Source organism: Oncorhynchus mykiss, chromosome 6 (assembly GCF_013265735.2).
Source record: "Oncorhynchus mykiss isolate Arlee chromosome 6, USDA_OmykA_1.1, whole genome shotgun sequence".
Classification (NCBI taxonomy): Eukaryota; Metazoa; Chordata; class Actinopteri; order Salmoniformes; family Salmonidae; genus Oncorhynchus; species Oncorhynchus mykiss.
Genome location: NC_048570.1, coordinates 95007541 through 95021813, shown reverse-complemented (window position 1 = coordinate 95021813; position 14273 = coordinate 95007541). Strand labels below are relative to the sequence as shown.

Below are 14273 nucleotides of genomic sequence, written 5' to 3'. Positions count from 1 at the left end.
TGTGGTTACCTGGCTGTGTGCTGTGTGGTTACCTGGCTGTGTGGTTACCTGACTGTGTGCTCTGTGGTTACCTGTCTGTGTGCTGTGTGGTTACCTGGCTGTGTGGTTACCTGGCTGTGTGCTCTGTGGTTACCTGTCTGTGTGCTGTGTGGTTACCTGGCTGTGTGGTTACCTGTCTGTGTGCTGTATGGTTACCTGGCTGTGTGGTTACCTGTCTGTGTGCTGTGTGGTTACCTGGCTGTGTGCTCTGTGGTTACCTGTCTGTGTGCTGTGTGGTTACCTGGCTGTGTGGTTACCTGGCTGTGTGTTTGTACCCCTGCTTATCTGACCATAATGACGTGTGATCTGTGTTTTCCAGCTGTGATCCCGCTGACCGACTCAGAACACAAGCTGCTATCTCTCCACTTCGCTACGGACCCTGGGAAGGACTGGGAGTGGAGCCGAGACCACAACGACAACATCAAGCTAGCCAAGTGAGTTAGGTACAACAAACGACAAACAGGTGGTGGTGGTGGAGGGGGTCATAGGGGTGGAGGGGGTAGTAGAGGGGTGGAGGGGGTAGTAGAGGGGTGGAGGGGGTCATAGGGGTGGAGGCGGTAGTAGGGGTGGAGGGGGTAGTAGAGGTGAAGGGGGTAGTAAGAGGGGTGGAGGGGGTAGTAGGGGTGGAGGGGGTAGTAGAGGTGGAGGGGTGGAGGGGTAGTAGAGGTGGAGGGGGTAGTAGAGGTGGAGGGGGTAGTAGGGGTGGAGGGTGTAGTAGAGGTGGAAGTAGGGGTGGATAGGGTAGTAGGGGTGGAGGGGTAGTAGAGGGGTGGAGGGGGTAGTACGGGTGGAGAGGGTAGTAGGGGTGGAGGGGTAGTAGAGGGGTGGAGGGGGTAGTACGGGTGGAGGGGTAGTAGAGGGGTGGAGGGGGTAGTACGGGTGGAGGGGGTAGTAGAGGTGGAGGGGGTAGTAGAGGTGGAGGGGGTAGTAGGGGTGGAGGGGGTAGTAGGGGTGGAGGGGGTAGGAGGGGTGGAGGGGGTAGTAGAGGTGGAGGGGGTAGTAGAGGGGTGGAGGGGGTAGTAGAGGGGTGGAGGGGATAGTACGGGTGGAGGGGGTAGTAGAGGGGTGGAGGGGGTAGTAGAGGTGGAGGGGGTAGTAGAGGGGTGGAGGGGGTAGTAGAGGTGGAGGGGGTAGTAGAGGGGTGGAGGGGGTAGTAGAGGTGGAGGGGGTAGTAGAGGGGTGGAGGGGGTAGTAAGGGTGGAGGGGGTAGTAGAGGGGGTAGAAGAGGTGGAGGGGGTAGTAGCGGTGGAGGGGATAGTAGAGGTGGAGGGGTGGAGGGGGTAGTAGAGGTGGAGGGATGGAGGCGGTAGTAGGGGTGGAGGGTGTAGTAGAGGTGGAAGTAGGGGTGGATAGGGTAGTAGGGGTGGAGGGGTAGTAGAGGGGTGGAGGGGGTAGTAGGGGTGGAGGGGTAGTAGAGGGGTGGAGGGGGTAGTACGGGTGGAGGGGGTAGTAGAGGTGGAGAGGTAGTAGAGGGGTGGAGGGGTAGTAAGGGTGGAGGGGGTAGTAGGGGTGGAGGGGGTATTACGGAAAGGAGGAGAGGAGATCCCCCTCTAATCATAGAAAGGAGGAGAGGAGATCCCCCTCTAATCATAGAAAGGAGGAGAGGAGATCCCCCTCTAATCATAGAAAGGAGGAGAGGAGATCCCCCTCTAATCATAGAAAGGAGGAGGAGATCCCCCTCTAATCATAGAAAGGATTGCTGTCATGGAGCACTGACTGTCTGTCATGGAGCACTGTCTGTCTGTTATGGAGCACTGTCTGGCTGTATATTTGTCTGTCTGTCATGGAGCACTGTCTGTCTGTTATGGAGCACTGTCTGTCTGTATATTTGTCTGTCTGTCATGGAGCACTGTCTGTCTGTTATGGAGCACTGTCTGTCTGCCATGGAGCACTGTCTGGCTGTCTGTCTTTCTGTCATGGAGCACTGTCTGTCTGTCATGGAGCACTGTCTGTCTGTCATGAAGCACTGTCTGTCTGTCATGGAGCACTGTCTGTCTGTCTATTTGTCTGTCTGTCACGAAGCGGTGTCTGTCTGTCATGAAGCACTGTCTGTCTGTCTGTCTGTCTGTCTGCCATGGACCACTGTATGTCTGTATATTTGTCTGTCTGTCACGAAGCAGTGTCTGTCTGTCATGAAGCACTGTCTGTCTGTCTGTCTGTCATGGAGCACTGTCTGTCTGTCATGAAGCACTGTCTGTCTGTCTGTCATGGAGCACTGTCTGTCTGTCTATTTGTCTGTCTGTCATGAAGCACTGTCTGGCTGTCTGTCTGTCTGTCATGGAGCACTGTCTGTCTGTCTGTCTGTCTGTCTGTCATGGAACACTGCCTGTCTATCTTGAAGCACTGTCTGGCTGTCTGTCTGTCTGTCATGGACCACTGTCTGTCTGTCATGGAGCACTGTCTGTCTGTATATTTGTCTGTCTGTCGCGAAGCAGTGTCTGTCTGTCATGAAGCACTGTCTGGCTGTCTGTCTGTCTGTCATGGAGCACTGTCTGTCTGTCATGAAGCACTGTCTGTCTGTCTGTCATGAAGCACTGTCTGTCTGTCATGGAGCACTGTCTGTCTGTATATTTGTCTGTCTGTCACGAAGCAGTGTCTGTCTGTCATGAAGCACTGTCTGTCTGTCTGTCTGGGAGCACTGTCTGTCTGTCTGTCTGTCTGTCTGTCTGTCTGTCTGTCTGTCTGTCATGTAGCAGTGTTTGTCTGTTAGAATGAGAGAAAGAGACAGGATACTAGGTTGATGAGATCATTTCTGAGACGTGTGTGATTTGGTGAGTTTAAAAACCACTAATTTGTGAGACTTACATTGAATAATTTCCCACTGGGAATTTGGGTTCCTTAGAGAAGAAAACTCCCCATTAATTGTGTACATATGTGAAGTCACACAAAGTCTAAGATTGAAGGTGATTGTGAAGTTACAGACTCTGAAGGTGATTGTGAAGTTAGAGCCTCTGAATGTGATTGTGAAGTTAAACCCTCTGAAGGTGATTGTGAAGTTAGACCCTCTGAAGGTGATTGTGAAGTTAGACCCTCTGAAGGTGATTGTGAAGTTAGACCCTCTGAAGGTGTTTGTGACGTTACAGACTCTGAAGGTGATTGTGAAGTTACAGACTCTGAATGTGATTGTGAAGTTACAGACTCTGAAGGTGATTGTGAAGTTACAGACTCTGAATGTGTTTGTGAAGTTAGACCCTCTGAATGTGATTGTGAAGTTACAGACTCTGAAGGTGATTGTGAAGTTACAGACTCTGAATGTGTTTGTGAAGTTAGACCCTCTGAAGGTGATTGTGAAGTTACAGACTCTGAAGGTGTTTGTGAAGTTACAGACTCTGAAGGTGATTGTGAAGTTACAGACTCTGAATGTGATTGTGAAGTTACAGACTCTGAATGTGTTTGTGAAGTTAGACCCTCTGAAGGTGATTGTGAAGTTACAGACTCTGAAGGTGATTGTGAAGTTAGACCCTCTGAAGGTGATTGTGAAGTTAGACCCTCTGGACCCTCTGAAGGTGATTGTGAAGTTAGACCCTCTGGACCCTCTGAAGGTGATTGTGAAGTTAGACCCTCTGAAGGTGATTGTGAAGTTAGACCCTCTGAAGGTGATTGTGAAGTTACAGACTCTGAAGGTGATTGTGAAGTTACAGACTCTGAATGTGATTGTGAAGTTACAGACTCTGAATGTGTTTGTGAAGTTAGACCCTCTGAAGGTGATTGTGAAGTTACAGACTCTGAAGGTGATTGTGAAGTTAGACCCTCTGAAGGTGATTGTGAAGTTAGACCCTCTGGACCCTCTGAAGGTGATTGTGAAGTTAGACCCTCTGGACCCTCTGAAGGTGATTGTGAAGTTAGACCCTCTGAAGGTGATTGTGAAGTTAGACCCTCTGAAGGTGATTGTGAAGTTACAGACTCTGAAGGTGATTGTGAAGTTACAGACTCTGAATGTGATTGTGAAGTTAGACCCTCTGAAGGTGATTGTGAAGTTACAGACTCTGAAGGTGATTGTGAAGTTAGACCCTCTGAAGGTGATTGTGAAGTTACAGACTCTGAAGGTGATTGTAAAGTTAGACCCTCTGAAGGTGTTTGTGAAGTTAGACCCTCTGACGGTGATTGTGAAGTTAGACCCTCTGAAGGTGATTGTGAAGTTACAGACTCTGAAGGTGATTGTGAAGTTACAGACTCTGAAGGTGATTGTAAAGTTAGACCCTCTGAAGGTGTTTGTGAAGTTAGACCCTCTGACGGTGATTGTGAAGTTAGACCCTCTGAAGGTGATTGTGAAGTTACAGACTCTGAAGGTTATTGTAAAGTTAGACCCTCTGAAGGTGATTGTAAAGTTAGACCCTCTGAAGGTGATTGTAAAGTTAGACCCTCTGAAGGTGATTGTGAAGTTACAGACTCTGAAGGTGATTGTGAAGTTAGACCCTCTGAATGTAATTGTGAAGTTAGACCCTCTGAAGGTGTTTGTGAAGTTAGACCCTCTGAAGGTGATTGTGAAGTTAGACCCTCTGAGGTGATTGTAAAGTTACAGACTCTGAAGGTGATTGTGACGTTACAGACTCTGAAGGTGATTGTGAAGTTACAGACTCTGAAGGTGATTGTAAAGTTAGACCCTCTGAAGGTGTTTGTGAAGATACAGACTCTGAATGTGATTGTGAAGTTAGACCCTCTGAAGGTAATTGTGAAGTTAGACCCTCTGAAGGTGATTGTGAAGTTAGACCCTCTGAGGTGATTGTGAAGTTAGACACTCTGAAGGTGTTTGTGAAGTTACAGACTCTGAAGGTGATTGTGAAGTTACAGACTCTGAAGGTGATTGTGAAGTTAGACCCACTGAAGGTGATTGTGAAGTTACAGACTCTGAAGGTGATTGTGAAGTTAGACCCTCTGAGGTGATTGTGAAGTTAGACCCTCTGAAGGTGATTGTGAAGTTACAGACTCTGAAGGTGATTGTGAAGTTAGACCCTCTGAAGGTTATTGTGAAGTTAGACCCTCTGAAGGTGATTGTGAAGTTAGACCCTCTGAAGGTGATTGTGAAGTTAGACCCTCTGAGGTGATTGTGAAGTTAGACCCTCTGAAGGTGATTGTGAAGTTACAGACTCTGAAGGTGATTGTGAAGTTAGACCCTCTGGAGGTTATTGTGAAGTTAGACCCTCTGAAGGTGATTGTGAAGTTAGACCCTCTGAAGGTGATTGTGAAGTTACAGACTCTGAAGGTGATTGTGAAGTTAGGCCCTCTGAAGGTGTTTGTGAAGTTACAGACTCTGTAGGTGTTTGTGAAGTTAGACCCTCTGAGGTGATTGTGAAGTTAGACCCTCTGAAGGTCATTGTGAAGTTAGACCCTCTGAGGTGATTGTGAAATTAGACCCTCTGAGGTGATTGTGAAGTTAGACCCTCTGAAGGTGTTTGTGAAGTTAGACCCTCTGAAGGTGTTTGTGAAGTTACAGACTCTGAAGGTGATTGTGAAGTTACAGACTCTGAATGTGATTGTGAAGTTACAGACTCTGAATGTGTTTGTGAAGTTAGACCCTCTGAAGGTGATTGTGAAGTTACAGACTCTGAAGTTGATTGTGAAGTTAGACCCTCTGAAGGTGATTGTGAAGTTAGACCCTCTGGACCCTCTGAAGGTGATTGTGAAGTTAGACCCTCTGAATGTGATTGTGAAGTTAGACCCTCTGAAGGTTATTGTGACATTACAGACTCTGAAGGTGATTGTGAAGTTACAGACTCTGAAGGTGATTGTAAAGTTAGACCCTCTGAAGGTGTTTGTGAAGATACAGACTCTGAATGTGATTGTGAAGTTAGACCCTCTGAAGGTAATTGTGAAGTTAGACCCTCTGAAGGTGATTGTGAAGTTAGACCCTCTGAGGTGATTGTGAAGTTAGACACTCTGAGGTGATTGTGAAGTTAGACACTCTGAGGTGATTGTGAAGTTAGACCCTCTGAATGTGATTGTGAAGTTAGACCCTCTGAAGGTGTTTGTGAAGTTACAGACTCTGAAGGTGATTGTGAAGTTACAGACTCTGAAGGTGATTGTGAAGTTAGACCCACTGAAGGTGATTGTGAAGTTACAGACTCTGAAGGTGATTGTGAAGTTAGACCCTCTGAGGTGATTGTGAAGTTAGACCCTCTGAAGGTGATTGTGAAGTTACAGACTCTGAAGGTGATTGTGAAGTTAGACCCTCTGAAGGTTATTGTGAAGTTAGACCCTCTGAAGTTGATTGTGAAGTTAGACCCTCTGAAGGTGATTGTGAAGTTAGACCCTCTGAGGTGATTGTGAAGTTAGACCCTCTGAAGGTGATTGTGAAGTTACAGACTCTGAAGGTGATTGTGAAGTTAGACCCTCTGAAGGTTATTGTGAAGTTAGACCCTCTGAAGGTGATTGTGAAGTTAGACCCTCTGAAGGTGATTGTGAAGTTACAGACTCTGAAGGTGATTGTGAAGTTAGGCCCTCTGAAGGTGTTTGTGAAGTTACAGACTCTGTAGGTGTTTGTGAAGTTAGACCCTCTGAGGTGATTGTGAAGTTAGACCCTCTGAAGGTGATTGTGAAGTTAGACCCTCTGAGGTGATTGTGAAATTAGACCCTCTGAGGTGATTGTGAAGTTAGACCCTCTGAAGGTGTTTGTGAAGTTAGACCCTCTGAAGGTGTTTGTGAAGTTACAGACTCTGAAGGTGATTGTGAAGTTACAGACTCTGAATGTGATTGTGAAGTTACAGACTCTGAATGTGTTTGTGAAGTTAGACCCTCTGAAGGTGATTGTGAAGTTACAGACTCTGAAGGTGATAGTGAAGTTAGACCCTCTGAAGGTGATTGTGAAGTTAGACCCTCTGGACCCTCTGAAGGTGATTGTGAAGTTAGACCCTCTGGACCCTCTGAAGGTGATTGTGAAGTTAGACCCTCTGAAGGTGATTGTGAAGTTAGACCCTCTGAAGGTGATTGTGAAGTTACAGACTCTGAAGGTGATTGTGAAGTTACAGACTCTGAATGTGATTGTGAAGTTAGACCCTCTGAAGGTGATTGTGAAGTTACAGACTCTGAAGGTGATTGTGAAGTTAGACCCTCTGAAGGTGATTGTGAAGTTACAGACTCTGAAGGTGATTGTAAAGTTAGACCCTCTGAAGGTGTTTGTGAAGTTAGACCCTCTGACGGTGATTGTGAAGTTACAGACTCTGAAGGTGATTGTGAAGTTAGACCCTCTGAATGTAATTGTGAAGTTAGACCCTCTGAAGGTGTTTGTGAAGTTAGACCCTCTGAAGGTGATTGTGAAGTTAGACCCTCTGAGGTGATTGTAAAGTTACAGACTCTGAAGGTGATTGTGAAGTTAGACCCTCTGAAGGTGTTTGTGAAGTTAGACCCTCTGAATGTGATTGTGAAGTTAGACCCTCTGAAGGTTATTGTGACGTTACAGACTCTGAAGGTGATTGTGAAGTTACAGACTCTGAAGGTGAATGTAAAGTTAGACCCTCTGAAGGTGTTTGTGAAGATACAGACTCTGAATGTGATTGTGAAGTTAGACCCTCTGAAGGTGATTGTGAAGTTAGACCCTCTGAAGGTGATTGTGAAGTTAGACCCTCTGAGGTGATTGTGAAGTTAGACCCTCTGAGGTGATTGTGAAGTTAGACCCTCTGAATGTGATTGTGAAGTTAGACCCTCTGAAGGTGATTGTGAAGTTACAGACTCTGAAGGTGATTGTGAAGTTAGACCCTCTGAAGGTGTTTGTGAAGTTACAGACTCTGAATGTGATTGTGAAGTTACAGACTCTGAATGTGTTTGTGAAGTTAGACCCTCTGAAGGTGATTGTGAAGTTACAGACTCTGAAGGTGATTGTGAAGTTAGACCCTCTGAAGGTGATTGTGAAGTTAGACCCTCTGGACCCTCTGAAGGTGATTGTGAAGTTAGACCCTCTGAAGGTGATTGTGAAGTTAGACCCTCTGAAGGTGATTGTGAAGTTACAGACTCTGAAGGTGATTGTGAAGTTACAGACTCTGAATGTGATTGTGAAGTTAGACCCTCTGAAGGTGATTGTGAAGTTACAGACTCTGAAGGTGATTGTGAAGTTAGACCCTCTGAAGGTGATTGTGAAGTTACAGACTCTGAAGGTGATTGTAAAGTTAGACCCTCTGAAGGTGTTTGTGAAGTTAGACCCTCTGACGGTGATTGTGAAGTTACAGACTCTGAAGGTGATTGTAAAGTTAGACCCTCTGAATGTAATTGTGAAGTTAGACCCTCTGAAGGTGTTTGTGAAGTTAGACCCTCTGAAGGTGATTGTGAAGTTAGACCCTCTGAGGTGATTGTAAAGTTACAGACTCTGAAGGTGATTGTGAAGTTAGACCCTCTGAAGGTGTTTGTGAAGTTAGACCCTCTGAATGTGATTGTGAAGTTAGACCCTCTGAAGGTTATTGTGACGTTACAGACTCTGAAGGTGATTGTGAAGTTACAGACTCTGAAGGTGATTGTAAAGTTAGACCCTCTGAAGGTGTTTGTGAAGATACAGACTCTGAATGTGATTGTGAAGTTAGACCCTCTGAAGGTAATTGTGAAGTTAGACCCTCTGAAGGTGATTGTGAAGTTAGACCCTCTGAGGTGATTGTGAAGTTAGACCTTCTGAGGTGATTGTGAAGTTAGACCCTCTGAATGTGATTGTGAAGTTAGACCCTCTGAAGGTGTTTGTGAAGTTACAGACTCTGAAGGTGATTGTGAAGTTACAGACTCTGAAGGTGATTGTGAAGTTAGACCCACTGAAGGTGATTGTGAAGTTACAGACTCTGAAGGTGATTGTGAAGTTAGACCCTCTGAGGTGATTGTGAAGTTAGACCCTCTGAAGGTGATTGTGAAGTTACAGACTCTGAAGGTGATTGTGAAGTTAGACCCTCTGAAGGTTATTGTGAAGTTAGACCCTCTGAAGGTGATTGTGAAGTTAGACCCTCTGAAGGTGATTGTGAAGTTAGACCCTCTGAGGTGATTGTGAAGTTAGACCCTCTGAAGGTGATTGTGAAGTTACAGACTCTGAAGGTGATTGTGAAGTTAGACCCTCTGGAGGTTATTGTGAAGTTAGACCCTCTGAAGGTGATTGTGAAGTTAGACCCTCTGAAGGTGATTGTGAAGTTACAGACTCTGAAGGTGATTGTGAAGTTAGGCCCTCTGAAGGTGTTTGTGAAGTTACAGACTCTGTAGGTGTTTGTGAAGTTAGACCCTCTGAGGTGATTGTGAAGTTAGACCCTCTGAAGGTCATTGTGAAGTTAGACCCTCTGAGGTGATTGTGAAATTAGACCCTCTGAGGTGATTGTGAAGTTAGACCCTCTGAAGGTGTTTGTGAAGTTAGACCCTCTGAAGGTGTTTGTGAAGTTACAGACTCTGAAGGTGATTGTGAAGTTACAGACTCTGAATGTGATTGTGAAGTTACAGACTCTGAATGTGTTTGTGAAGTTAGACCCTCTGAAGGTGATTGTGAAGTTACAGACTCTGAAGGTGATTGTGAAGTTAGACCCTCTGAAGGTGATTGTGAAGTTAGACCCTCTGGACCCTCTGAAGGTGATTGTGAAGTTAGACCCTCTGAATGTGATTGTGAAGTTAGACCCTCTGAAGGTTATTGTGACGTTACAGACTCTGAAGGTGATTGTGAAGTTACAGACTCTGAAGGTGATTGTAAAGTTAGACGCTCTGAAGGTGTTTGTGAAGATACAGACTCTGAATGTGATTGTGAAGTTAGACCCTCTGAAGGTAATTGTGAAGTTAGACCCTCTGAAGGTGATTGTGAAGTTAGACCCTCTGAGGTGATTGTGAAGTTAGACACTCTGAGGTGATTGTGAAGTTAGACACTCTGAGGTGATTGTGAAGTTAGACCCTCTGAATGTGATTGTGAAGTTAGACCCTCTGAAGGTGTTTGTGAAGTTACAGACTCTGAAGGTGATTGTGAAGTTACAGACTCTGAAGGTGATTGTGAAGTTAGACCCACTGAAGGTGATTGTGAAGTTACAGACTCTGAAGGTGATTGTGAAGTTAGACCCTCTGAGGTGATTGTGAAGTTAGACCCTCTGAAGGTGATTGTGAAGTTACAGACTCTGAAGGTGATTGTGAAGTTTGACCCTCTGAAGGTTATTGTGAAATTAGACCCTCTGAAGGTGATTGTGAAGTTAGACCCTCTGAAGGTGATTGTGAAGTTAGACCCTCTGAGGTGATTGTGAAGTTAGACCCTCTGAAGGTGATTGTGAAGTTACAGACTCTGAAGGTGATTGTGAAGTTAGACCCTCTGAAGGTTATTGTGAAGTTAGACCCTCTGAAGGTGATTGTGAAGTTAGACCCTCTGAAGGTGATTGTGAAGTTACAGACTCTGAAGGTGATTGTGAAGTTAGGCCCTCTGAAGGTGTTTGTGAAGTTACAGACTCTGTAGGTGTTTGTGAAGTTAGACCCTCTGAGGTGATTGTGAAGTTAGACCCTCTGAAGGTGATTGTGAAGTTAGACCCTCTGAGGTGATTGTGAAATTAGACCCTCTGAGGTGATTGTGAAGTTAGACCCTCTGAAGGTGTTTGTGAAGTTAGACCCTCTGAAGGTGTTTGTGAAGTTACAGACTCTGAAGGTGATTGTGAAGTTACAGACTCTGAATGTGATTGTGAAGTTACAGACTCTGAATGTGTTTGTGAGGTTAGACCCTCGAAGGTGATTGTGAAGTTACAGACTCTGAAGGTGATAGTGAAGTTAGACCCTCTGAAGGTGATTGTGAAGTTAGACCCTCTGGACCCTCTGAAGGTGATTGTAAAGTTAGACCCTCTGGACCCTCTGAAGGTGATTGTGAAGTTAGACCCTCTGAAGGTGATTGTGAAGTTAGACCCTCTGAAGGTGATTGTGAAGTTACAGACTCTGAAGGTGATTGTGAAGTTACAGACTCTGAATGTGATTGTGAAGTTAGACCCTCTGAAGGTGATTGTGAAGTTACAGACTCTGAAGGTGATTGTGAAGTTAGACCCTCTGAAGGTGATTGTGAAGTTACAGACTCTGAAGGTGATTGTAAAGTTAGACCCTCTGAAGGTGTTTGTGAAGTTAGACCCTCTGACGGTGATTGTGAAGTTACAGACTCTGAAGGTGATTGTGAAGTTAGACCCTCTGAATGTAATTGTGAAGTTAGACCCTCTGAAGGTGTTTGTGAAGTTAGACCCTCTGAAGGTGATTGTGAAGTTAGACCCTCTGAGGTGATTGTAAAGTTACAGACTCTGAAGGTGATTGTGAAGTTAGACCCTCTGAAGGTGTTTGTGAAGTTAGACCCTCTGAATGTGATTGTGAAGTTAGACCCTCTGAAGGTTATTGTGACGTTACAGACTCTGAAGGTGATTGTGAAGTTACAGACTCTGAAGGTGAATGTAAAGTTAGACCCTCTGAAGGTGTTTGTGAAGATACAGACTCTGAATGTGATTGTGAAGTTAGACCCTCTGAAGGTGATTGTGAAGTTAGACCCTCTGAAGGTGATTGTGAAGTTAGACCCTCTGAGGTGATTGTGAAGTTAGACCCTCTGAGGTGATTGTGAAGTTAGACCCTCTGAATGTGATTGTGAAGTTAGACCCTCTGAAGGTGTTTGTGAAGTTACAGACTCTGAAGGTGATTGTGAAGTTACAGACTCTGAAGGTGATTGTGAAGTTAGACCCACTGAAGGTGATTGTGAAGTTACAGACTCTGAAGGTGATTGTGAAGTTAGACCCTCTGAGGTGATTGTGAAGTTAGACCCTCTGAAGGTGATTGTGAAGTTACAGACTCTGAAGGTGATTGTGAAGTTAGACCCTCTGAAGGTTATTGTGAAGTTAGACCCTCTGAAGGTGATTGTGAAGTTAGACCCTCTGAAGGTGATTGTGAAGTTAGACCCTCTGAGGTGATTGTGAAGTTAGACCCTCTGAAGGTGATTGTGAAGTTACAGACTCTGAAGGTGATTGTGAAGTTAGACCCTCTGAAGGTGATTGTGAAGTTACAGACTCTGAAGGTGATTGTGAAGTTAGACCCTCTGAAGGTGATTGTGAAGTTACAGACTCTGAAGGTGATTGTGAAGTTAGGCCCTCTGAAGGTGTTTGTGAAGTTACAGACTCTGTAGGTGTTTGTGAAGTTAGACCCTCTGAGGTGATTGTGAAGTTAGACCCTCTGAGGTGATTGTGAAGTTAGACCCTCTGAAGGTGATTGTGAAGTTACAGACTCTGAAGGTGATTGTGAAGTTACAGACTCTGAATGTGATTGTGAAGTTAGACCCTCTGAAGGTGTTTGTGAAGTTAGACCCTCTGAGGTGATTGTGAAGTTAGACCCTCTGAGGTGATTGTGAAGTTAGACCCTCTGAAGGTGTTTGTGAAGTTACAGACTCTGAAGGCGATTGTGAAGTTACAGACTCTGAAGGTGATTGTGAAGTTAGACCCTCTGAATGTGATTGTGAAGTTACAGACTCTGAAGGTGATTGTGAAGTTACAGACTCTGAAGGTGATTGTGAAGTTAGACCCTCTGAAGGTGATTGTGAAGTTAGAGACTCTGAAGGTGATTGTGAAGTTACAGACTCTGAAGGTGATTGTGAAGTTACAGACTCTGAAGGTGATTGTGAAGTTAGACCCTCTGAAGGTGATTGTGAAGTTACAGACCCTCTGAAGGTGTTTGTGAAGTTAGACCCTCTGAAGGTGATTGTGAAGTTAGACCCTCTGAAGGTGTTTGTGAAGTAGACCCTCTGAAGGTGATTGTGAAGTTACAGACTCTGAAGGTGATTGTAAAGTTAGACCCTCTGAAGGTGTTTGTGAAGTTACAGACCCTCTGAAGGTGTTTGTGAAGTTAGACCCTCTGAAGGTGTGTGTGAAGTTAGACCCTCTGAATGTGATTGTGAAGTTACAGACTCTGAAGGTGATTGTGAAGTTAGGCCCTCTGAAGGTGATTGTGAAGTTAGACCCTCTGAGGTGATTGTAAAGTTAGACCCTCTGAAGGTGATTGTGAAGTTAGACCCTCTGAAGGTGTTTGTGAAGTTAGACCCTCTGAAGGTGTTTGTGAAGTTACAGACTCTGAAGGTGATTGTGAAGTTAGACCCTCTGAAGGTGTTTGTGAAGTTAGACCCTCTGAATGTGATTGTGAAGTTAGACCCTCTGAAGGTTATTGTGACGTTACAGACTCTGAAGGTGATTGTGAAGTTACAGACTCTGAAGGTGAATGTAAAGTTAGACCCTCTGAAGGTGTTTGTGAAGATACAGACTCTGAATGTGATTGTGAAGTTAGACCCTCTGAAGGTGATTGTGAAGTTAGACCCTCTGAAGGTGATTGTGAAGTTAGACCCTCTGAGGTGATTGTGAAGTTAGACCCTCTGAGGTGATTGTGAAGTTAGACCCTCTGAATGTGATTGTGAAGTTAGACCCTCTGAAGGTGTTTGTGAAGTTACAGACTCTGAAGGTGATTGTGAAGTTACAGACTCTGAAGGTGATTGTGAAGTTAGACCCACTGAAGGTGATTGTGAAGTTACAGACTCTGAAGGTGATTGTGAAGTTAGACCCTCTGAGGTGATTGTGAAGTTAGACCCTCTGAAGGTTATTGTGAAGTTAGACCCTCTGAAGGTGATTGTGAAGTTAGACCCTCTGAAGGTGATTGTGAAGTTACAGACTCTGAAGGTGATTGTGAAGTTAGGCCCTCTGAAGGTGTTTGTGAAGTTACAGACTCTGTAGGTGTTTGTGAAGTTAGACCCTCTGAGGTGATTGTGAAGTTAGACCCTCTGAAGGTGATTGTGAAGTTAGACCCTCTGAGGTGATTGTGAAGTTAGACCCTCTGAGGTGATTGTGAAGTTAGACCCTCTGAAGGTGATTGTGAAGTTACAGACTCTGAAGGTGATTGTGAAGTTACAGACTCTGAATGTGATTGTGAAGTTAGACCCTCTGAAGGTGTTTGTGAAGTTAGACCCTCTGAGGTGATTGTGAAGTTAGACCCTCTGAGGTGATTGTGAAGTTAGACCCTCTGAATGTGATTGTGAAGTTAGACCCTTTGAAGGTGTTTGTGAAGTTACAGACTCTGAAGGCGATTGTGAAGTTACAGACTCTGAAGGTGATTGTGAAGTTAGACCCTCTGAATGTGATTGTGAAGTTACAGACTCTGAAGGTGATTGTGAAGTTACAGACTCTGAAGGTGATTGTGAAGTTAGACCCTCTGAAGGTGATTGTGAAGTTAGAGACTCTGAAGGTGATTGTGAAGTTACAGACTCTGAAGGTGATTGTGAAGTTACAGACTCTGAAGGTGATTGTGAAGTTAGACCCTCT

At 45.0% G+C, this 14273-nt stretch overlaps 1 protein-coding gene across 1 annotated transcript in view; it reads left to right on the top strand.

Moving 5' to 3' along the window:
- The window catches only part of LOC110517419 (OTU domain-containing protein 7A), a 173979-nt gene that overhangs the window by 150820 nt on the left and 8886 nt on the right, over positions 1 to 14273 (top strand). The window contains exon 11 of the mRNA XM_036981649.1: positions 359 to 473. Coding sequence (XP_036837544.1) covers positions 359 to 473 — 115 coding nt within the window. The remainder of the gene's footprint in view (positions 1 to 358; positions 474 to 14273) is intronic.